We start from the raw sequence: 22714 nt of genomic DNA, 5'->3' as shown, positions 1-22714 counted from the left end.
ATTACTCTTTTTCAAATTTTATCCAGTTCATTTTTTTTGAAAGTTAACTTTAAATCTGTAAATCGCCCACCAGGCAGTGCATTCCAGATCCTAAGTTGCTTAAAATAAAACTCTGCATGTTTCCTCTCGGTGTTGGTGAATTTTTTTTTGGTTATTCTTTGTTGCGCTATAGATATCACTGGCAAGACCAGCATTTGTTTGTTACATTCATGTTGTTGACTGACTGTTTAATTTAGTGCCTACTCTTACCATCTTACATTAAATTGTTCCCGTTTTTTTTTTCTGCTCAGAGATTTACTGAAATGGTGTGAGCGCATCATTCATAGTTTTGATGGCACTTCCTCTTCCACAGCTCTCCACATCTTTCAGGAGGTAAGGAGGAATTTATATCCGACAGATTTTATTCAAACTTACCTTGGAACGGGTGTGCAAATGTTACCTATTTTTTTTTTTTATTTCTCCAAATGCTGATTGAATCTATATGTTCTTCACCATTGAGGCTACCCACCGTTGTGTGGCATCACCACCATGCTAAATGGGATAGATCTTCAAACAGATCTCGCGACTCAAACCTGGACATCCATACGTGAAGCTACAACGCAGGACATGTGTGCCAAACAAAATAAGTAGCAAAGAATAGATAGAGCTGTAATCCCACAACCAACAGATCACACCTAAGCACTGCAATCCATAGAATTCCTAACTGTGCAGAAGGAGGCCATTTGACCCATCTAGTCTGCACCAGCCCTTGGAAAGAGCACCCTACTTAAGCCCACGCTTCTCCGTGACCCAATAACCCCACCTAACCTTTTCAACACTAAGGGGCAATATAGCATGGCCAATTCACCTGACCCGCACATCTTTGGACTGTGGTAGGAAACCGAAGCACCTGGAGGAAACCCATGCAGACACTGGTAGAAAAGTGCAAACTCCACAGTCACTTGAGGTTGGAATTGAACCTGGATCCCTGGCGGCGTGAGGCAGCCAAGATAACCACTGCCGCTGTGCAGTCATGCTCTAGTCGTGAATGGTGATAAACAACTGAAAGTTACCAGGAAGCGGAGGCATCACAAATATCCCCATCCTCCAGGATGGTGGACCTCTGAAAATCAACTCAGAGGCTGAAGCACTTGCAACCATCTTCAGACAGAAGTGCCAAGCGGGTGATTCAGCTTTGCCTCCTCCCAAGGTCCACAGCATCGCAGATGCCAGTCTTCGGGCAATTCTATGTGTTATCAAAAAATGGCTGAAGGCGCTGGATGCCATGAAGACTGACAACATCCTGACAGTGGTACTGAAGACTTGTGTTTCAAAACCAGCCCCTAGCCAAGCTGCTCTAGTACAGCTACAACACTGGCATTACCCAGCAATGTGGAAAGTTGCCCAAATATGTCTGTCCTTAAAAAGCAGAACAAATCTAACCCGACTAATTACTGCCTTATCTGTCTCTTCCTAATCATAAGTGGTGGACGGTGTTACCAGCACTGTCAATACCACTTTTCAGCAATGCCCTGGTTACTGATGCTCAGTTTGGGTTCTGCCAGGGCTGCTCACCTAACTGCTTGCCTAACTACAGCCTTGGACCAAGCATGGGCAAAAGCTTTGAACCAAAGAGTGATGAGATTGACTGTGCTTGACATGAAGGCAGCAGAGTGTTGCATCAAGGAGCCCTAACAAAGTGGAGTTAATGGAACATGTGCATTAGGAGGAGTAGGCCTCTGCCTAGAAATTAGGGTGGAAGCACTCCACTGGTTGGAGTCATACCTAACACAAAGGAAGGTGGTTGGAGGTAAACATCCCAGTCTCGAGCTTCGCTGCAGGAGTTCCTCGGCGTAGTATTCTAGGCCCAACATTCTTCAGCTACTTGATCAATGACCCCCTCCATGAGGTCAGAAGTGGGAATGTTTGCTGATGTCCAGGCATGTACTGTTAAGGCTCTATAAGGCTTTGGTCAGACCCCATTTGGAATATTGTGAGCAGTATTGGGCCCCGTATCTAAGGAAGGGGTCCAGAGGAGGTTCACAAGAATAATTCCCAGAATCAAATTGGTGGTGGCGGGGCCGCAGAAGGTCATGAAGGCCAAGTCACTTGAGTGTCTTTAAGACCGAGGTTGGCAGGTTCTTGATTGATAAGAGGTCTGGGGTTATGGGGATGAGAAACATGTCAGCTGCTATCAAGGGGCCAAATGATGTAATTCTGCTCCTAGGTCTTATGGTCATATGCAGCAAGGCCTGGACACATTCAGGTTTGCTCTGAGAAGTTGCAAGTAACATTTTTGCCACATGCCAGAGAGTCCTGGATGTTTACAGCATGGAAACGGGCGCTTCAGCCAGCTTGTCCATGCTGCCCAGTTTCTATTAAGCTAGTCCCACTTGCCTGCATCTGGCCCATATGCCTCTATACCCGCCCTGCCCGTCTAACTGTTTATTAAAGGACAAAAGTGGACCTGCCTCTACCACTGCCTCTGGCAACTTGTTCCAGGAGCTCACCATCCTGTATGTGAAGAAATCTCCCCTCTGGTCTCTTTTTGTATCTCACCCTCTTACCTTAAAACCTATGCACTAGTTCTAGACTATTCTACCTTTGGGAAAAGATGTTGACTATCTACCTTATCTATGCTCCTCATTAGTTTATAGATCTCAGTAAGATTACCCCCAAGTCTCCTACACGCCAGGGGGAAAAAGTCCCAACCTCTCCTTATAACTCAGATTATCCAAGTCCTGGTAGCATCATCATAAATCTCTTCTGCACTCTTTCTAGTTTAACAATATCCTTTGTATAATAGGGTGACTAGAACTGAACACTGTATTCCATGTGGTCTTCCCAATGTCTTGTACAACTTCAACAAGATATCCAAACTCCTGTATTCAATATTCTGACCAATAAAACCTAGCATGCTGAATGCCTCCTTCACCACCCTGTCCACCTGTGACTCCACCTTCAAGGAGCAATGAACCTGTACCGCCTCAATCACTTTGTTCTGTAATTCTCCCCAACTCCCTACCATTAACTGAGTAGGTCCTGTCCTGATCTGATCTGATTTGATTTGATCGCAGGGGCTGGTTTAGCACAGGGCTAAATCGCTGGCTTTGAAAGCAGACCAAGGCAGCCCAGCAGCATGGTTCAATTCCCGTACCGGCCTCACCGAACAGGCGCCAAAATGTGGCGACTAGGGGCTTTTCACAGTAACCTTCATTTGAAGCCTACTTGTGACAATAAGTCATTTCATTTCATCTACCAAAATGCATCAGCTCGCATTTATCCAAATTAAACTCCATCTGCCATTCATTGGGCCACTGTTCAGTTGCAATCTTGTAAACCTTCTTCACTATTCACTATGCCACTAATCTTGGTGTCATCTGTAAATTTACTAACCATGCCTCCTACATTGTCATCCAGTTTATGAATGTAACAAATAATAGCACACCCAGCACTGATTCCTGAGGCACACCGCTGGTCCCAGGCCTCCAGGCAATGACCATCTCCAATAAGAGAGAATCTAACCATCTCCCCCTCGCAATACATGGCATTGCTGCAACCCCCACTAACAACATTCTGGGGGTTACCATTGACACAAAACTGAAAGGGGCCAGCAATATAAATACAATAGCGATAAGAGCAGGTGCAAAGCTGTGAATTCTTCAGCAAATAACTCACTTCCTGACTCCTCAAAACCTATCCCTCATCTACATGGCACAAGTCAGGAATTGGATGGGATACTCTCCACTTGGCTGAATGAATGCAGCCCCAACAACACTCCAAAAGCTCAGGAAAAAGCAAGCCACTTGATTGGCATCCCATCCACCACTTATGGGATGCCACTAGCATCCACCGGATGCACTGCAGTAGATCACCTAAATTCCTTCAAGGGCACCTTCTAAACCTGTGAATGCATTGCCAGTGGTGGAGGCAGGTATGATGGCAACGTTTAAGATGTATCTTGATAGACACCTAAAAGGGCGGGGAATGGAGAGATACAGATCATTTGAGCAATACGTAGTAAGTCTAAATGAGGAATCTGGTTTGGTGCAGGCTTTGTGGGCCGAAGGGCCTCTTCCTGTGTTGTAATGTCCTTTGACCCCTACCACTTCAAATGACCAGGAAGATACATGGGAACACCACCACCTGCAAGTTCCTCTCCAGGCCACTCGTCATCCTGACTTGGAACTATATTGCCATTCATTTATCCCTCCCGACAGCACTGTGTGTACCTACACTGCATGGACTGCAGCAGTTCATAGATGACTGCTCCCAATCTTGAGGGCAATTAGGGATGGGCAATAAATGCTTGCCCCAGCCAGTGATGCCCACATCCTGTGAATGAATTTTAAAAATCTTTTATTAACTTGTGATCAATATGGGCTTAAAATTATGTGAGCTGAAGCTGTGACTATTATGAATGTTATGTCTGCCCATGTATTTATAAAAGACTGAAACAAATCTTTGATTTTTCAGCCCAGATAGATGTGAAGGGTGATCCTTTGGGTGGTATACAAGATTGGCTATCCCAAGGGGAACCCTAAATAGAGCTAAAATTGGATAAAAATGAGCTATTACCATATTAAATTGCGGGATGAGAGCACATTAATAGCACTTAAGTTGTAAAATTAGAACTGACCTTGTCAGCTATCAAAATATGCTCCAAATTCCAATTAGTGTGTTGGAGGTGAGATTCATTTCTGAATGAATTGGATGCTAGAATGGCACTCTGGTGGCTTTCTGCCCGGATGAATCGGGAAGTACTGGATAACCCCTGTCACTCAATGTAGCAAGTGTTTTTTTTTCCCAATAAATCTACGAGATGGGGTTCCTTGGAATTTTATTTGAGTTGATAGTGACATTGTTAATTTGTCTCTGCTGACCTTTTTTGGCTTTATTGAGCCATGTTGTGAAAGATGAGTACGCACTCTGATTTTGTGTTTTTTCTTCCCCAGGCATTGGATTGTTTCACTGCCATGTCATCTAAACGGGGGAGTAGGCAGAAAATGGCTGAAATAATTGGAAGCAAACTGAACATTTCGAAAGAAAAGGTACAGTTTTCTATTGTGTGGCATTCTGGTAAACAACATTTTTGTGTTGTAATCCTCCTCCATTTCAATGTGATTTGGTTCTAGAAATGTTAGTGCCTAATTACCGTTTTCTTTTCATGGTTTTCTATAATGTAGCTTTTGAAAGAGTGAATATTTAATTTGTCTCGGACGTACCTGTATCTTTTTTTAAATAGTTACTTTGACATGGCAGTAACCAAAGGATTCATCCAATTTCCATGGCTGATGGCCTGGCTTTCTTTTTGACTGCAGGGCGCATCAATTCTGTTCATTTATTTGGCTGGATGGATATTTTGGATTTTTTTTTTTCATTCTTGGTATGTGGGTGTCGCTGGTTGGGCCAGCATTTGTTGCCCATCCCCGAGTAATTTTAAGAGTCAGCCACATTACGTGGCTCTGGAGTCACGTGTAGATCAGGTAAGGATGGCACATTTCCTACCCTAAAGGCTGCCGTGAACCATAAGACATCGGAGCAGAATTAGGCCACTCAGCCCATCGAGTCTGCTCTGCCATTCAATCATGGCTGATATTTTTCTCATCCCCATTCTCCTGCCTTCTCCCCATAACCCCTGACCCCCTCATTAATCAAGAACCCATTTATCTCTGTCTTAAAGACACTCATGATTTGGCCTCCACAACCTTTTGTGGTAAGAGTTCCACAGATTCACCACCTTCTGGATGAAGAAATGCCTCCTTATCTCAGTTTTAAACGATGGTTCCTTTAGTCTGACATGGTGTCCTCCAGTTCTAGTTTTTCCCACAATTGATCTAGTATCAATTGTTCTTTGTGGACGAGAATTCCAAACTTCTGCCACTTTCGTTTGTGTGTACAAGTATTCCCCAATTCCACTCCTGAAAGATCTGGCTCTAATTTAGTTTTAAACTCTTTTTTTGCTCCCTAGTCCCAGATTCCCTACCTGGCAGAGTGTAGATTGGAAGAAACAATTTTTCCACTTTTATCTTAAACTTTAAAATTACACCGTAACCATCCGTAACCATCGAAGTTGCAGGGATCACTGTTTCTTTCTAGCTAAATCCCTACACACATCCTTCCTCTGGTGTGGTTGCCAGAACAACACTCAGTACATCAGGTGTGATCTGACCAGGGCTTTATATAGCTGGAGCAGCCTAACATGTACCAACATTTCATTTAGGCAGTTGACAAAATACTAAAATATGTCCTTGACAGGATATTTTAACCTAATTTTGTGGTACTGACAGAGAAAACCCAAAACGTTTCAGCTAAAAGAGTTACTAGGATGGGTGACCAAATTCTTGGAGAAATATCTGGCTTTCCAGGAACCAATATTGGTCAGTGAGGCCTTAATAAATGAGCAGGGATTTCTTGTAAGGCAGCAAGAGTATTGGATAGCATGTGGTATTTGAGGCAGCAGAGCATTGAAATGAAAATCTCTTATTGTCACAAGTAGGCTTCAATGAAGTTACTGTGGAAAGCCCCGAGTTGCCACATTCCGGCGCCTGTTCGGGGAGGCTGGTACGGGAATTGAACCGTGCTGCTGGCCTGCCTTGGTCTGCTTTAAAAGCCAGCTCTTTAGCCCAGTGAAACTGGACTTGAGAATTGAGGTATGAGTGACAGTAGAGGGGTTAGGGCAGAGGTGGATAATATTGAGCTGGAAGTAGGTGATCGTTGTAATGGTGAACAGCTGGAGCAAAAGCTGAGTCCTGGGTTGAATTGGATGTTGCAATTGTGAAGAATACCTGCTGAACTGTATTCTGGTTTTACTACAGGAGTTCATTTTGAGACCTGGGATCACTGGTGTTGAATAACCTATAAAGTATGCATGGCATATATTGTGTGGAGATGTAAAAGTGAGGATTGGTGTCAGTTAACGCTATTTGGACTTTGAACACTTAGTACAGGGTGTGACTACCAATGTAATTATGATGAGGAACTAGAGGAAAACAAATTAGCATGTGATAAACTGCCGTAGGTACTAAATTCTGAGCAATTGGTACCCATCTGTGGAGCACAAAGGACGGTGATTATGGGGAAAATGAAGCCTGGACAAGGTTTTTCTCTTAACTCGGGAACATCGAAGTGCATGTTGCACTCATTTCCCTGGAATCAGTAGGCCAAGCCTAACGAAACAAACCCAGCAGTTGCTTCTGGGTCACTTTGGTTCAGATTCAACGTTTTTTTCTCCCCAAGAAGACCAGCCTCCGCTTTTCCAAAGCATCCATGTTACTGAAAGTTTCTCATTCCTGGAACCATTCTTGAATCTTTTTTCTGCGATCCTTCTTGAAGTGTAGTTACCCAGAATTATTGATTAAACCACTGCAAAAGTTCTATCCTCCCCTTGTATTTTTATTAATAGACAAATGCTCAAAGTTGTTGCAGTGTTGTTTGTTCAGAAGTGATTAATTGATTTTACTTATGTTGCAGGCGGAGTACTTCTGTCAATTGTATAAACCTGCCATTGAGTTCAGTGAGGCGAAGGTGACGGTGGGACGGGCTGTTCTGCCTCGGAAAAGAAGTGAAGTTGTCCTGTTGCAGTTGTAAGTGCCATATGAACATTTAATATCGCCACTTGTGATTTCAGGATTGGCTTTAATGCCGCATAAGAGCTTGAGCACCAATAGTTCAAATGAATAAACTATTTGAAAGGATCCAGGCTTGCAATGACTAAAATCCGAGTTAGTTTTTGTTTTAATGGTCGTGGGGTTTTGACATTTTCGAAAACACCCTGCAGGTTCAGGCAGGATGATAATTAAACAAAAATAAATTGTGCCATTTATAAAAGAATAATGATCAAGTTAGTGGGGAAGTTTATTTAAGCAAGTATCATTTAGCAGTGACCAGCATTACGATGATGTGGAAAAAGTCTCCATTGTTATGATCTGGTGGAGAAGAGTATAAATTTTAAAAAGTAATTCTAACTCTGTTATGAAATGCAAGAATGTGTCACAAGATCGAACGTTTATGAAATGAAAGAATGTCATGAGATTCAACATTTCACACAAACTGAAGCCTGTACTCCTAACTTACTAGTATACTTTATAAATATTCTTTGAACCCAAACATTTCCACCAAACACTTCCAGGTCTACTTGCCAAGAGTTTCCCTTCACTTCACAGGATCTTGAGGGTTCCTTCACTTCTGGTGCCAAACCTGGGTATGCCACACTTCCCAGGCATTCACTTTGATACTCCTTAGTTTTCCTGCTATTCTGAGGTATGAGATTTCTTGAGTTTGGCATCTCCGTGTTGTGGGCTCTCCAGTTCAAACACTAGCTTCACTGCTTTCTTGCTTAGTCACTTCAAATCAGAAAATATCCTTCGTTTCAGATATTCCTCCATTACTGTTCTGCAGCTCCTGGCAGAGTTTCTGGGCGGGATTCTCCCAATCGGCGGCAGGGTGTTCACGCCATCGGAAACGCTGTTGCGTTTCATGACGGTGTGAATGGGCCACTGGGAGTACCGATTCTGGCCCCTACAGGGGGCCAGCACGATGCAGGAGTGGTTCACGCCACTCCAGCCTCCCATCCCGGTGCGAACTATGTGCCGCGCCAACCCGTGCATGCGTGGTGGCCTCCCTCAACGTGATGGTGCGCGAGTTCAAGGGCTGGCGCATAAGAAAATAGGCCCGGGGAGCAAGAGGCTGGCCTGCTGATTGTTGGGCCCCGATCATGGACCAGGCCAGCCCCTGCGGAGCCCACCCCCGCCCCCCACAGGATGCACCCCGACCTGTGTGCAGTGTTCCCACCGACTGCGACCAGCTATGGACAGCGCCGGTGGGACTCTGCGTTTTTAGAGCAGCCGCTCGGCTCATTAGGGCTAGAAAAGCGGTGGCCCGGCCGCGTACCTGCAACTGATGGCGCCAATGGCGCCGCTTCGGGTGCCGGTGCTGGGGCGGCGTGGCTCTGTTGCGGGGATTCTCTGGCCTGGCCTCGAGCTGGGATAATCCCGCCCTATGTGTCTCAACTGTTTACCAGTTTCTCACCAGGTGTTTTCAGTTACCTTTTTTATATTTATAAATACATTTTACATTTATATTTTAAAAATGTCAATCGCCAAATTCTAAGTTGTACCCCTAAAAGACTTAAATCATTAAAATTAGATATTCATAGCGTCGTCCCTTTACAGGATGTGTTTGCTGTTTTTATGGCATTAGAACCAGCTGCAAAAGTGGAACGCTCTAATGTAATAGCCACTGAGATGAGGAATAGCAACCCGGCAGCAAAAGAAGCTAGGGAAGGAAGTGCATTTAGTGCACCAAACCGTATTTCCTTCTGTCATGCCTGTTTTAATTGCTGCCTTAGAATTGTCACGTCACACTGGGCTAGCGTGCAGTCAATTTCAGCCCCTCTTGACTGGAGTTGTAACACATGTGAAATGAGATGCTGTCCTAAAATACCTGCAGGCCTTGGCTGAGCCCATAAACTGCAGTCACCAAGTTCGTAACTATAACACAAATAACCTTTTTTTATTATGTACAGTATTATAATTAAGTGACAGATAAATGTAACTGACTATCTAATCGTCATTTTCCAACTCTTTCTCCCATTCCCCCCCCCCCCCCCCCCTTCCAACTATCCCCACTCTCTCTATAATTGTGGTAAAAAAAATATTAATAAAATTAAAGGAAAGAAGTTCGCAAATTATATTGGTTATATAGAACGTTGGTTGGGCCACATTTGGAATACTTGTCCAATTCTGGTCACCACACAACCAGAAGATGTGGAGGCTTTGAAGAGAGTACAGAAAAGGTTTACCAGGATGTTGCCTGGTGTGGAGGGCATTAGCTATGAGGGGAGATTGAATAAACTTGGATTGTTCCCCCTGGAAAAACTGAGGCTGTGGGGTGACCTGATAGAAGTTTAAAATTATGAATGTACAGATGGGGTGAACAGATGGAGGCTTTTTCCCCAGAGTGGAAATGACAAGAGGGAGGGAGGGAGGTTTTTTTTTTTATTACAGCGGGTGGTGGTGGCCTGGAATACACTGCCAAGTGAGGCGGTTGAGGCAGATACGTTGGTGACCTTTTAAGACTTATCTGGATAGGCACATGAACAGATATAGAAGGAGACAGGCGGTTGGTCTAGATAGGACACGTGATCAGTGCAGGCTTGGAGAGCTGAAGGGCCTGTTCCTCTGCTGTACGGTTCTTTGATAAAGAATCTACACTAGGATGGCTTTCAGTTAATGTCTTTCTGGAGTTAAAACTTTCATTTTGGTACTTCTTTCTAGGCTTGAGATGATTTTTCTCTCTGTCAAGGTTGGCTACTTTCTCTGTAGATTCAGGATTATTTCATGTTTACAGAAAATGTACCAGGCACTCACTGTTTTGAGAGCAATAAAGCAGTTTATTTGAGCAGCGAGAGAGACACTGTTCTAAGGTCTAATACTTCTGCCCAGTTATCTCAAAAAACATCATGTGGGAACCAATCACTGACTGTTGTCAGGCAGGACACTGTCCCTGGCCAACCCACCGGTTGTCAGTTAGCCAATTGAACTGACTTTGTCTAAAACCGGTTCCTAAGATCCACTCTGCCGACGAATCTGCTTCACCTCTCCAAAATACAAAGCCCAGGAACATGATGTCTTGACAAACGGGCTGCTTCAGCTTGATTCCTCTGCTTCAAGGCACATTCTGAATATGGGCCCAAGGACTGTCAGCATCCACCTTGATGGCATCATCTGTCTCTCCCCTTGCCCCGGCTCAACTTTGCCTTTTATTTGCTCCTGAAACACTAACTCACCTTTTGCTCACATGTTTCCATGAACAAGCTCATCTAAACTCTCCTTCCCCATTGCCCCTCTCCTTGATGACCCAAGGTACCACCAGTCTGCCAATTCCTCTTCTTTTTTTCCTTTTAATTCCATATGCTAGTTTCAAATTCCTCCATAGTCTCCTCCACCTTCCAAGATCTCTGTGCTATTCCAATTCTGGCCTTTTGTACATTTCTGAATTTAACCAGGGGTCTGCCTACAGCTACAAGTTTGAGTTCTGGCATTCCCTCCTGAAAACAGCATCATTAAAAAAAAAAAATGCTCCTTTACCGTTGTCTATATCTCCTAATGTCTTGGGGTCAAATTTTAATTGCTACTGCTCCTGTGAAGCCCCTTGGGACCTTTTTTAAAAAAAAAAAAATTATCTAAGCATTGCATTGGGATCTGTCACATCTTGTCATTTTGTATTTGCACAATTTGTCCACTGGGTGGAACAATAGTCCCATCATTCCATTCCTTTTTTCAGGTGGGTGTTAAAAGATCCCATGGTGTCATTTCAAAGAGTAGAAAGTTAGCCCATCTGATATTCCTCCGTCTGCCAGCACTGTATTGTCGACTGGTCTGGACTTGCCTTGTTGTTAAACTCCAATCCTTGTTTTTGAATACCTCCTTGGTTTTTTCCCCCTTCAATCTTTGGCGCTGGCTCATGACATCTTGTGTGAGAGGCTTATCGGCAAGAGAACTAAACAAAAAGATATGCTACTTGTTAAGTAGTGGATTGCAAACCCATTTTTAACGAGTGTCATAACCACAGCCCCAGCATTGCCTCCTCCCTCTCAAGAGTTTGTTTCATTGGTTGTGATATTTCTGAGTAGTTTGATTTTCATGCATTGACATTCAAATATACTCATTGGTCACTAATGTGTTTGAGTTCACATCTTTTCTAATTTATTATTCCATAACCACAAGACCATATTTCTAGATTGTAATTTCCTCCGTTTACTTGATAGATCAGTAATTAATGTTTTCAACCAAGATGCTTTTTATGACTGAAATCCTCGCACTTTGTTCTCAGGGAAACCCAGCCATTTTCAGCCACACGACCCTCCTCTCTGCTGCTGGAGCAGCTGGTCGTTTGCCTGCGTCAGAGGGAGCCTGTCTTGCTGGTTGGTGAAACAGGTACTGGAAAAACCTCTACTGTCCAGTACCTTGCCAGAATTACAGGTTGGTAGAACAGTATTTGTTGAACAACTTTGTCTTACTCTTGGAATAAAATTTAATACTTTGTATACTATTAGGCATGCTGAATTGCTAAAGTGATAGATTCTCTGGAAGGGTGATGAATTGACGCAGGTCCCGTGTTTGACTCTGGTACCTGGTTGATTAGCTCGTCTTGGGCAATTTGACAAGAGGAACTGTACATTTGTCACCTCTCCTGGACCACGAAGGGAGACCAAAAGATCAGTGAGGATTCTGTGTTGATGTTGGATAAAAACTGAATTGTGGTTGTCCCTGCCCCCAAATCATTCTGAATCCCACCAACCCTCCTATCTGGGTTGACATTTGAAGAATGTCCACTGGAGGATAAGCTTTCCTTTGTGGAACTGCTCTCCTGCAGGAGCTGATACCTTCAGGAAGAAGGAAAGTTGACACATACTCCATTTTCCTGAAATAAATTATTGCATTTTTAATTCTTTCGTGGGATGTGGGCGTCGCAGGTAAGGCCAACATTTTTAGCCCATTCTTGATTGCCCTTGAACTGCAAAGAGTCAGCCAAATTGCTGTGACCTACGAGCAGCATGTAGCCCAGACCAGGTCAGAATGCCAGATTTCCTCCCCTGAAGAACATTCATAAACCAGATGGGTGTTTTACAACAATTGTTAATGGTCACCATTACTAAGAATAGCTGTTTAATTATAGGTTTATTAGTTGAATTTAGCTACCCCTACCATGGTGGGTTTTGAACTTGTGTCTGTACAGGAGTAACCTGGGTCACTCATCCAGTGACATTACCGCTACACCATAACCTCCCCAATCTGTACTCTGCTGGATGCTGAAGTGGGCATGTTAAACTATTATGACGAGCAGTTCCATTGCATTTAGCTTTCCAGAATTGAAATATTTGTAACTGCACTCTCGCCCCACATGAGATGCAACAACCTGGTATGTCTGTTTGAGGGATGGCAAACCAGTGTGAATTTCACCCCCTGGAGTAACAAATTTAGCACATGCTATAATTGTCAGCATTCTTTGTTTGAAAACAGATACTTTCTGTTGAATATATAAATATTAAAAATCAGTTTGGTTTTTTTACTGTCATGCGTACTAAGGTACAGTGAAAAGTATTGTTCAGGGGCAACACAGTGGCGCAATGGGTTAGCTCTGCTGCCTCGCGGTGCCGAGGTCCCAGGATCGATCCTGGCTCTGGGTCACTGTCCGTGTGGAGTTTGCAAATTCTTCCCGTGTTTGCGTGGGTTTTGCCCCCACATTGGCCGCGCTAAATTGCCCCTTAATTGGAAAAAAAAATGAATTGGGTACTCTAAACAATATTTTAAAAAATAAATTTAGACAGATCATTTCCATACGAGAAGAAAATGCACAAGGCAAACATAATACACAATGTAAATCCTTTGACTCAGTATTCTATCACTGTATTTCCTGAAATTTCTGTTGCCAATTCTGACTGCAAGTTGAAATCCAAAATTTGCTAATTCGCATCCATTTTAAAAATCATTTTCTTTCTTGCCCATTCAGAGGCTTATCATTGGGGCTAAAAAGCAGCTGGACCTCTCCCCATCAAAAGTAACATTTGGATAAACGTGCCTCCGTTACTTGTATTGTTTTGAGTTCACTAAATTTGGTTATTGCAATTAATTCTTGCTTTTGGTGAAGTGTGTGCAGAATGTGAATATATATTTTCCCATGATTAAGGGCTAACTCATTTTGACATTAAAGAATGGCTGATTGTTAATGGGTGTTTGACACTCAACAATGTTCTGGCTAATAAACTTAAATGGTGAAGATGTGGTTTGTTCAATAACAAATCCTTTGTATAAGTATTCCTGTGTATTTTGTTTCAGGTCACAAACTGAAGGTTGTAAATATGAACCAACAGAGTGACACAGCAGACCTGCTTGGAGGGTAAGTGTTGTATTTGCAGGGTGGCCCAAGGATTCTGACAGTGTGAAACTAGTAGCTGAATGTATGCAAAGATATTTGGCATATTTCTTTAAACTTGATTCAAATTATTAATGGTCAATTTGACAGATGAGGATATGAGCCTGCAGGTGGGCAAAGGTAATGTTTAGAATATTGGGGGTTGTTTTATTTGGATTGTTGTTGATTGGTTGTCTCAGCTGCTGTGATGAAATTTGTCACAGCTGTCAAAATGTGAGCAGAATTTTCGGAGCAGGTTATTGGATGTAGATTGGCTGGAAGCCTCCTAGGTAAAAGAAGCTCTTAAATAGTTACAGAACCACAGGTTGATCATACATAGAAACATTCATAGAAAATAGAAACCGGAGTAGGCTATTCAGCCCTTCAAGCCTACCCTGCCATTCGCTATGATGACTGATCATTAAATTCAATACCATGCCCCCCCCCCCCGGTGTCCCTTCATTCATATTGCTGGATCTCATTAGCCCCAAGAGCTGTATCTAATTCCTTGAAATCATCATGCATTGTTGCCTCTACTACTTTCTGTGGTAGATTCGCCACTCTCTGGGTGAAGAAATTTCTCACCACCTCAGCCCTAAAAGGCTCCCTAATCCTTGCGCTATGACCCCTAGTTCTGATATTAGTGACTGTCTGAATAGCTGAATCTTTTATTTTAAAAAAAACGTTGTTGGGAATGTTATTCTAGATTTGTTGTAGTCTAAGATGTACATTTTTACTTTTAAGACTTGTCAGGTGAGGACAGTTGAGTGAAATGTGGGGCCTGTCACATGTGGGGTGTTTTGGACCCTAGCAGTGTCCTAGATGTCCACGTGAGTTGCACATTCTCCCAGCTGCAGAAACTGGAGCTCTGGATTTTGGAGCTTGAGCAGTGGCTGGAGACGCTGTCACGCCACTCATCGTGAGGCTGAGTGTTACGTGGGTAGCACATGGAGAGGTGGTCAGACCACAGCTCAAGGGACAAGAGGAAAAAAGGAAATATGACCAGGCAATCGAGAAAGAACAGGCAGGTAGCACAGGTCCAAGAGGGTCCTGCTCACAAATTGGTATTTCTTTTTGGAAGCTGGGTGCCTCAGGAGTGCAGTCAGAGCCAAGCTTCAGGCATCACAAGCGACCTGACTATATAGGAGGGCGGGTGAGGACGATGAAAGGAAGAGCGATAGTAATAGGGGATTCACTAGTCGGGAAGCAGGCGGCGTTTCTGCGGCTAAAGATGTGATGTACGGCTGTGTGTTGCCTCTCTGGGGTCAGGTATGTCACTGGCTGTATGGCATCCTAAAGGGAGAGAGTGAAGAAGTTGAGATCATGGTACATGTTGGTACCACCAATGTAGGATAAGGTTTTCAGTAGAGGATTCCGGGAGCTAAGCAGGAGATTTAAAAAGTAGGATGTCTAAGGTTACCTTTGGATTACTCCCGGTGCCACGTGCTAGCGAGTATAGAAATAAGGAAGATGAATGCATGGCTCAAGAGTTGGTGCAGGGGGGGAAGGGTTTTAGATTCTTGGATCACTGGGACTGTTTCTGCTGAAGGTGGGACATGTACAAGAGGGATGAAGGACATTGGGATCAACATCCTAGTATGTAAAAGGGGAGCATAACCATTCTGGTAGCAAATTGTAAATGGAATGTTTTAATAATTTTGTCTGAGAACGAACTATTAGGCCAAGGGTACACTTTTGAATGTTGGATCTGTCATTTTTAAAAAAACACATGGATAACATTCTTTCAAGAGAAGGCTTCTTCTCCTATTTAGATGAAAAAAAGTCATGTGGGAAGAAGTTGTGATAGAGGAATGAAAGTAATCTAATCTAATGAAAGTAGCAAGGAGGTATCTTCATTTTGATAGCCTAGCTCTAAAAATGAAAATAGACTTCCTGGTGAGATTTTCTCGGCTCTGGGTATTTCAGTTCACTTTGTGGGCTATGGGACAAAAAACAACATCTGTTACTCCCGAGTGTTGATGAAGTATCATTAGTGTTTTGTGTGCACAGGAGGTGGTGGCGTAGCTGTGTTTTTGCTGGGCTGGTAATCCAGACACCCAGCGTAATGTTCAGGGGACTGTTATGCAAGGGAGATGTTAGGAACTTGGGTCCAGAAATGAGATCCAAGATGTAGCAGGCAATTTGGGGGTTAAACCGACCGGGGGGGGGGGGGGGGAAGAAGAGAGAGAGACCTGCTAGCTCTGTTAGAGGAATACGTCCATACCTGGCTGAGATCCATTGTCTCAGTCTGACTTAAACTCGCTAGTGGGAATAGACAGGATGCCCCCAGATCCATTGTCCTTTGGGACACTCCTGTCTGACCAGCTGTTAGCCAATTAGAATCCAATGGCCTCTGTCTGTCATAGGGAGGCGAGTTGTCTATCAAAAGCATAGTTCTGTTCTTTTATATAAACGGGAGTGGGCCATCAAACAGCCAAGTTAACGAGAGTAGGTTCAAGTCTGAAACCCATGAAAACCTTTGTTAGAGGGGCTGGGCAGAGCTCAGAACAAATTCCTTCTTTGTACAGAGGGAAGGCTTTGGCAATTGACCAAGAGCTCATGAATGTTGCCAGCGAGGTAGATTTTGTAAAAGGGTTCTGAACAAATGTCCCTAGCAGAAGAAAAATTGCTTTATAAATGCAAGTCTCCTTTGCCTGTCAGTGCAAGTGGAGCAAGAGTGGCATGTTTATTTAAAGTGCTGTTTAATGGGAACTGTGTTTTAAGGTTAAGAAACTGCATGTAATCAGTTATTATTAGGATCGAAGTTTAAATGTTTTCTTTTTAATAGTTTGTTTTATAAAATCACCAAACCCTATTTCTTATATTATCACTCCACTCCTGGAACAAATCTAGCTTTCCGCACCGCCCGGCTCTGGTCCAGTCTCTTGGCCACTGTTGAGAGCTGACTAGGTAACAGGACCCAGATTTGAATCCCACTAGAGCAGGTGACGTTTGTATTCCGTAACAATCTAGAATTGGGTGAAAGGTGACCGTGCCAAAGTCCCAGATGACCATAGGCTGCTTTCCCCTTTTTGAGGGAGCGAGCTGACTGGTGGTGATTTTAACCTGAGGATCACCACACCTTGGTCGAGGGGCAAGGTTGAGAAGGCAGGTCCTTCACGAATAACTTCAGTCAATAAGGGAATTGAATCTGTGCTGCTGACCTTGCTCTGCATGACGAACCAGCTGTCGAGCCAAGTTAGCTAAATCGGCCCTCAATCTGGAATTAAAAGTCTAATAACCATGAAACCATTGTTGATTATTGTAAAAACCCATCTGGTTCACTCATGTTCTTTTAGGGAAGGAAATCTGACATTCTTACCTGGTCTAGCTTAAATGTGACTCCAGAGCCACAACAATATGGTTGACTCTTAAAACGCCCTTCTGAAATGGCTGAGTAAAGCCACTCCATTCAAGTGCCATTGATGCTGCCCCAACCAGTGGCGCCCTCATCCCGTGAATGAATTTTTTAAAGGAATCTGGGATTTGTGTTTGTTTCTGTACAGGTACAAGCCGATGGACCGTAAACTTATTATGCTGCCTTTACGAGAAACGTTTGAAGAGCTTTTCATTCAGACATACTCTCGGAAGCAGAACATTACTTTCTTGGGCCATATCCAAACATGCTGCAGACAGAAACGCTGGCAGGATTTACTTCGACTGATGCTGCACGTCTATAAAACTGCCATCAATAAGGAACTGAAAGCCAAGGAAGATAGTGAGAAACTTCTAAATATTTTAAATATTTATTTTGGAAAACCCTTTCTTTCTTTTGTGCGTTGGGATTCTGAGGGAAGAGAATTGATTTTGGTGAAGTGCAGTGGCCCCTCTTCGCAAATGGTCATTTTAAAGCAGTGAAGCAACAAAAGGTGGAAAATGCAGAATAGTTCTGGCAAATACCCGAGTGGGTGTACCCACACCACATGGACTGCAGTGGTTCAAGACGGCAGCTCACCACCACCTTCTCGAGGGCAATTGGTAATGGGCAACAAATGCTGGCCCAGCCAGCAAAGCCCGCATCCTGTTTACATAATTGAAAAAATCCTATTCCATTTGTTCCCTAATGCCATAATCCAAATTTGTTAACATTTTACCATGAAGCCTGCTTCGATTGTCGAGCAACATTTGACGCCCTGTTTTTTTAAAAAAAAAAAACCTTTAAAAAAAAAACCAGATGATTTGTGGCATGGCCGAATCGATTTGTCTTTGTGGGCAGAAATTTTCTGTTTTGAAGTCATTGAGAATGTGAGCTGTTAAATCCACAGTGAGGGCAACAGGAGTTCGGTTGAGCAATGAGACGGAAGGATTGTGAATTATGCAGGAAGGAGTGAATGATAAATTTTTAAGTCAAATCCAGCCAGAGGAGAGGGAAGATTGAATTAAGGAGATTAGAAGGCAGGAAGCTAGATAAAACAATTGAATTTGTCATTTTGAAGCCAGTTCATTTGCTGAATTGTGTAGAATTCACATTGGCAGAAGGCTGAATTGTGTTTCTCTTATTTCTCCTTTCCAAAATAATTTAGAAGGCTGGCTCAGAGATAAATGGGAATTACTTGGTCTACGTCTGACGCAAGCTCAGCAGCAAATGAAACTAACCGAATCGGCACTGGTATTTGCCTTTGTGGAGGTAAGATGTGACAGTGATTCCGTATCGAGTAACTGACTCGAGAGATTCAACCATTGAGCCAGAACTCTACCTGAGCAATGGACGAGTGGCAACCACTGTTGATTTTAGGCTTGCCCGTGCCCATTGAATTTTCCAAGAACCTTTCCACTGCAAATTATTGTGAGTGAGAGTTTGAAGTGGAGTGCCAAGCAACTGTACCTCCCTTGGGAAACATTTAAAGGGATGACTGTGGAAAGGCACTGACAAACATTCAAGGAGAGCAAGGGGGGGGGGGGAGGAGGGGGGGTGGGGGGGACTGCAACAATTGTTTATTCCTGTCTAGCACAAAAGTAAAACGGAAAGGTGGCCAAACCCTGGCTTACGAGGGAAATTATATCCAAGAAAGAAATACAAATTGGCCAAGAAAAACAACAGGTCTGAGGATTGGGAACAGTTTCGAATTCAGCCAAGGAGGACCAAGGGATTAATTCCCATTTGAGAGTAAGCTTGCAGGGAACACAAGATCTTTTAAAATCAGTTTTTATGGTATGTGAAGCGAAAAGGGTTAGTGAAGACAAATGTAGGACCCCAGAGTACAAATAAATGACTAAACAACTAAATACATGCTTTGTTTTTATTTTCACAAATGAGTACACAAATAAGATACCAGAAATGTTGGGGAACACTGGGTTTAGTGAGAAGGCGGAACTGAAGGAGATCTTGGCATTGGGGACATTGATGGGATTGAAGGCTGATAAATCTCCAGTGCCTGATCATCTGCATCCCAAAGTACTTGGAGTGGCTCTAGAAATTGTGGATGCATTGGTAATCATCTTCCAAGATTCTCTAGACTCTGGAACAGTTCCTACAGATTGGAAGGTAGTGAATGTAACCCCACTATTTAAAAAGGGGGGTAGAGAGAAAATGGGGAATTATAGACCAATAAGCTCAACGTCGGTAGTGGGGAAATTCTACAATCCATTATCGACGATTTTATAGCAGAACACTTAAACAATGGCAGGATCAGAGAGTCAGCATAAATTTGTTTTTTTTTAAATAAATAAATGTAAGAGTACTCAATTTTTTCCAATTAAGGGGCAATTTAGCGTGGCCAATCCACCTAACCTGCACATATTTGGGTTGAGAGGGTGAAACCCACGCAGACACGGAGAGAATATGCAAACTCCACATGGACAGTGACCCAGGGACGGGATTCGAACCCGGGTCCTCGAGCATGGATTTGTGAAGGGGAAATCATGCTTGACAAATCTACAGGATTTCTTCGAAGATGTAACTAGTTGATGAAGGGGAGCCAGTGGATGTGGTATATTTGGCTTTCGGAAGGCTTTTGACAAAGTTCCACGTAAGAGATTGTGTGTAGAGTTAAGGGGAATATAATACTGGTAGTGTATTGAGATGGATTAAAACTGGTTGGCGCACAAAACAAAAGGAATTATCTGGTCTTTTTCCAAATGGTAGGCAGTGACTATACTGCAGGGAATGGTGCTGGGACTCCAGTTATTCACAGTGTATATCAATTCAGATGAGGCAATGAAATGTAATCTCTTGGACACCAAGTTAGGTGGGAGGGTGAGCTGTGAGGAGATCCTTCAGTTTGATTTGGGCAAATTGAGTGAGTGGGCAAATGCAGTATAATTTGGGTAAATGTGAGGTTATTTACTTTGCTGGCAAAAACAGGAAGGCAGACTATTGTCTCTATAGAGATTAGAAGATGGGAATGTGCAACAAGACCTTGTACACCATTTGCTGATGGTAAGCATGCAGGTGCAGCAGGTGGTAAAGGCAAATGATATGTTGACCTTCATAGCAAGATGATTCAAGAAAGGTGAAGTCACCAGTGCACGGTGGTGCAGTGGTTAGCACTGCTGCCTCACGGCACTGAGGACCTGGCTTTGATCCTGGCCCCGGGTCGCTGTCCATGTGGAGTTTGCACATTTTTGTTGTGGGGCCGAGATCCAAAGATATGCAAGTTAGGTGGATTGTTCAGGTTAAATTGGGTACTTTAAATAAAAAGCAAATAGGATTGTGAAAACAAAAAGGATTGTATTTGATGGGGCTCAGAAGAATGAGGGGAAATCTCATAGAAACCAAAAAATTCTAACCGGACTAGACAGGGTAGATGCAAGAAGGATGTTTCCGATGGCGGGTTTGTCCAGAATCAGAGGTCACTGTTTTGAGGATACGATGTAGAACATTTAGGACATAGATGAGAAATTCCTTCACCCAGAGAGTGGTGAGGCTGTGGAATTAAGTTGCCACGGGAAGTAGTTGAGTCCAAAACATGGCATGTTTTTAAGAAACAGTTGGGTACATCACTTGAGACGAAGGGGGGTCAAAGGATATTGTGGGGGGGGGGCAGGGTGGGGCGGAATACTGAATCAGGCTATTGAATTGGATCGGAATGTTTTAAACTCCAAGAAAAATATGTAGCAGTGAAAATTTACACTTTCATATTTAATATTCAAATTGGAGGATGCCTTTTTTGCATATATCTGGCTCTTCATCAGAAGATTTCTCGCACAGCAGATCACAGATTTTTCACGTTATCTGCACATCTGTGCTAGCCTACAGCTGCTGTCCGATTTGTTCATGTGCTTGGCCTCATTCTTGACGTAATTACCCTTGACTTCTGATCTTACATTTGGGGATTCCTGATTCCGAGTAGTTTTCGGTAATATTTACAATTGTTTTGCTGTATGGGAATTCCCCAATCACAATGCCAAAGCAAGCAAAGTGGCAGTGGAAGCTAAGAATATCATGCCGTCTAGCTGCTGGAGGTTTAGTATTTTCTTTCTTGTCTCTAATGTAAAGCTGGCTCATTCTTTGGGAGTAATCCATTCCAGTTCGATTATCCTGCTGTTTCTCTATACCCTCAGTAATTTTCCTGTTTCAAATTCTACATCTAAAATATCATGGTTGCCTGCGATCGTGTGCTCTAGATTCTGATGAACTTTGTGTCTAATTAACCTTTGATATTAGTACTAATGAAAAATTTGTACCTTTATTTTTTAACCAACTCATTGACCATTGGGAGCCAACTTTTGCTGTCATACTCTCCCTTTCGAAGACTTCTATTAAACTAGATCCTCACTGATTAGGTGAACCTGGGCTATTTGACTCCATTGTGGCAAGGGTGTTGGGGGGGGGGGGGGGGGGGGGGGGTGGAGAAGAGTGTTAGAGGGAGAACAATTATCACAGCTTGAACATAATTCTATTTTCATTTAAGATCTGCACATGCCGTTTCCAGCAAGGATCGCTCTGTAGTTATCAGGGTTGGAAAACTATTGCTATTTTTTCTCTCATTCCTAAGCTAAGGGCTCTGGACTTCATTAGCACCCTTATCACCCAACTAAAATGAGTCTCTGGCACAAAGTGGGAAGAAATTCTGATCTCTCATTCCTTTGACAATTGATTTCAATTCTCAATTTTCTATTTTACTAGGGGACGCTAGCACAGGCTGTGAAGAAAGGAGAGTGGATCTTATTGGATGAGATCAACTTGGCTTCAGCCGAGACACTGGAATGCCTGAGTGGACTGTTGGAAGGGAAATCAAGCTCACTTGTGCTGCTGGACAGAGGAGACACTGGTACAGGAGCTATTGTCTTTATGTGCAACATTATCTCTAACTTGTGCAAACCTACATCTGTTCATATAGATTAGAAAATATGATTTAGGAGCAGATTCGATCACTCGGCCGCTCGCGTCTGCTCTGCTATTCAATAAGATCACAACCTCAAATCCCACATTCTCACCTAGCATTGATGATCTTTCACCTCCTTGCTTATCAAAAATTTATCTAGCTCTGTTTTGAAAACTCTGCTGCCACCGCCTTTTGAGGAAGACTCGACTCTGAGGAAAAGAAAATTCTCCTCATCTCCTACTCTTATGTGCAACGGTGTGGTTTAGACCACCAAATTGAAAATAATAGAAGCAACAGAAAGGGAAACCAATGTGGAAAAATAATTAATTTTGTAGAACACGAGAGGTTTACTAGACTAATACTTGGATTGGGCAGGTTGACAAGTTAGGCTGATATCCACTGGAGTTTAGAAGAGTAAGGCAACTTGATTGAAGTTGACCTTTTAGGAGGTCTAAAATTATTCTAGATTATCCCACAAGAGAAAACATCCACCCTATCAAGACCACCCAGGACCTTTGTTTGTTTCAATCAAGTCACCTCTTACTTTTCCA

At 43.1% G+C, this 22714-nt stretch overlaps 1 protein-coding gene across 2 annotated transcripts in view; it reads left to right on the top strand.

Annotated features, from left to right (window-relative positions):
• Positions 1 to 22714, top strand: part of mdn1 (midasin AAA ATPase 1) — a 204527-nt gene that overhangs the window by 18949 nt on the left and 162864 nt on the right. For both annotated transcript variants that reach the window (XM_038799361.1, XM_038799360.1), the window contains exons 11-18: positions 291 to 372; positions 4935 to 5030; positions 7453 to 7565; positions 11815 to 11963; positions 13821 to 13881; positions 17403 to 17614; positions 18420 to 18523; positions 21965 to 22109. In XM_038799361.1, coding sequence (XP_038655289.1) covers positions 291 to 372; positions 4935 to 5030; positions 7453 to 7565; positions 11815 to 11963; positions 13821 to 13881; positions 17403 to 17614; positions 18420 to 18523; positions 21965 to 22109 — 962 coding nt within the window. The remainder of the gene's footprint in view (positions 1 to 290; positions 373 to 4934; positions 5031 to 7452; positions 7566 to 11814; positions 11964 to 13820; positions 13882 to 17402; positions 17615 to 18419; positions 18524 to 21964; positions 22110 to 22714) is intronic.

This window comes from Scyliorhinus canicula, chromosome 6 (genome assembly GCF_902713615.1).
Source record: "Scyliorhinus canicula chromosome 6, sScyCan1.1, whole genome shotgun sequence".
Taxonomy (NCBI): Eukaryota; Metazoa; Chordata; class Chondrichthyes; order Carcharhiniformes; family Scyliorhinidae; genus Scyliorhinus; species Scyliorhinus canicula.
The sequence above is the reverse complement of the archived record's forward strand: the minus strand, read 5'-3'. Positions and strand labels throughout refer to the sequence as shown.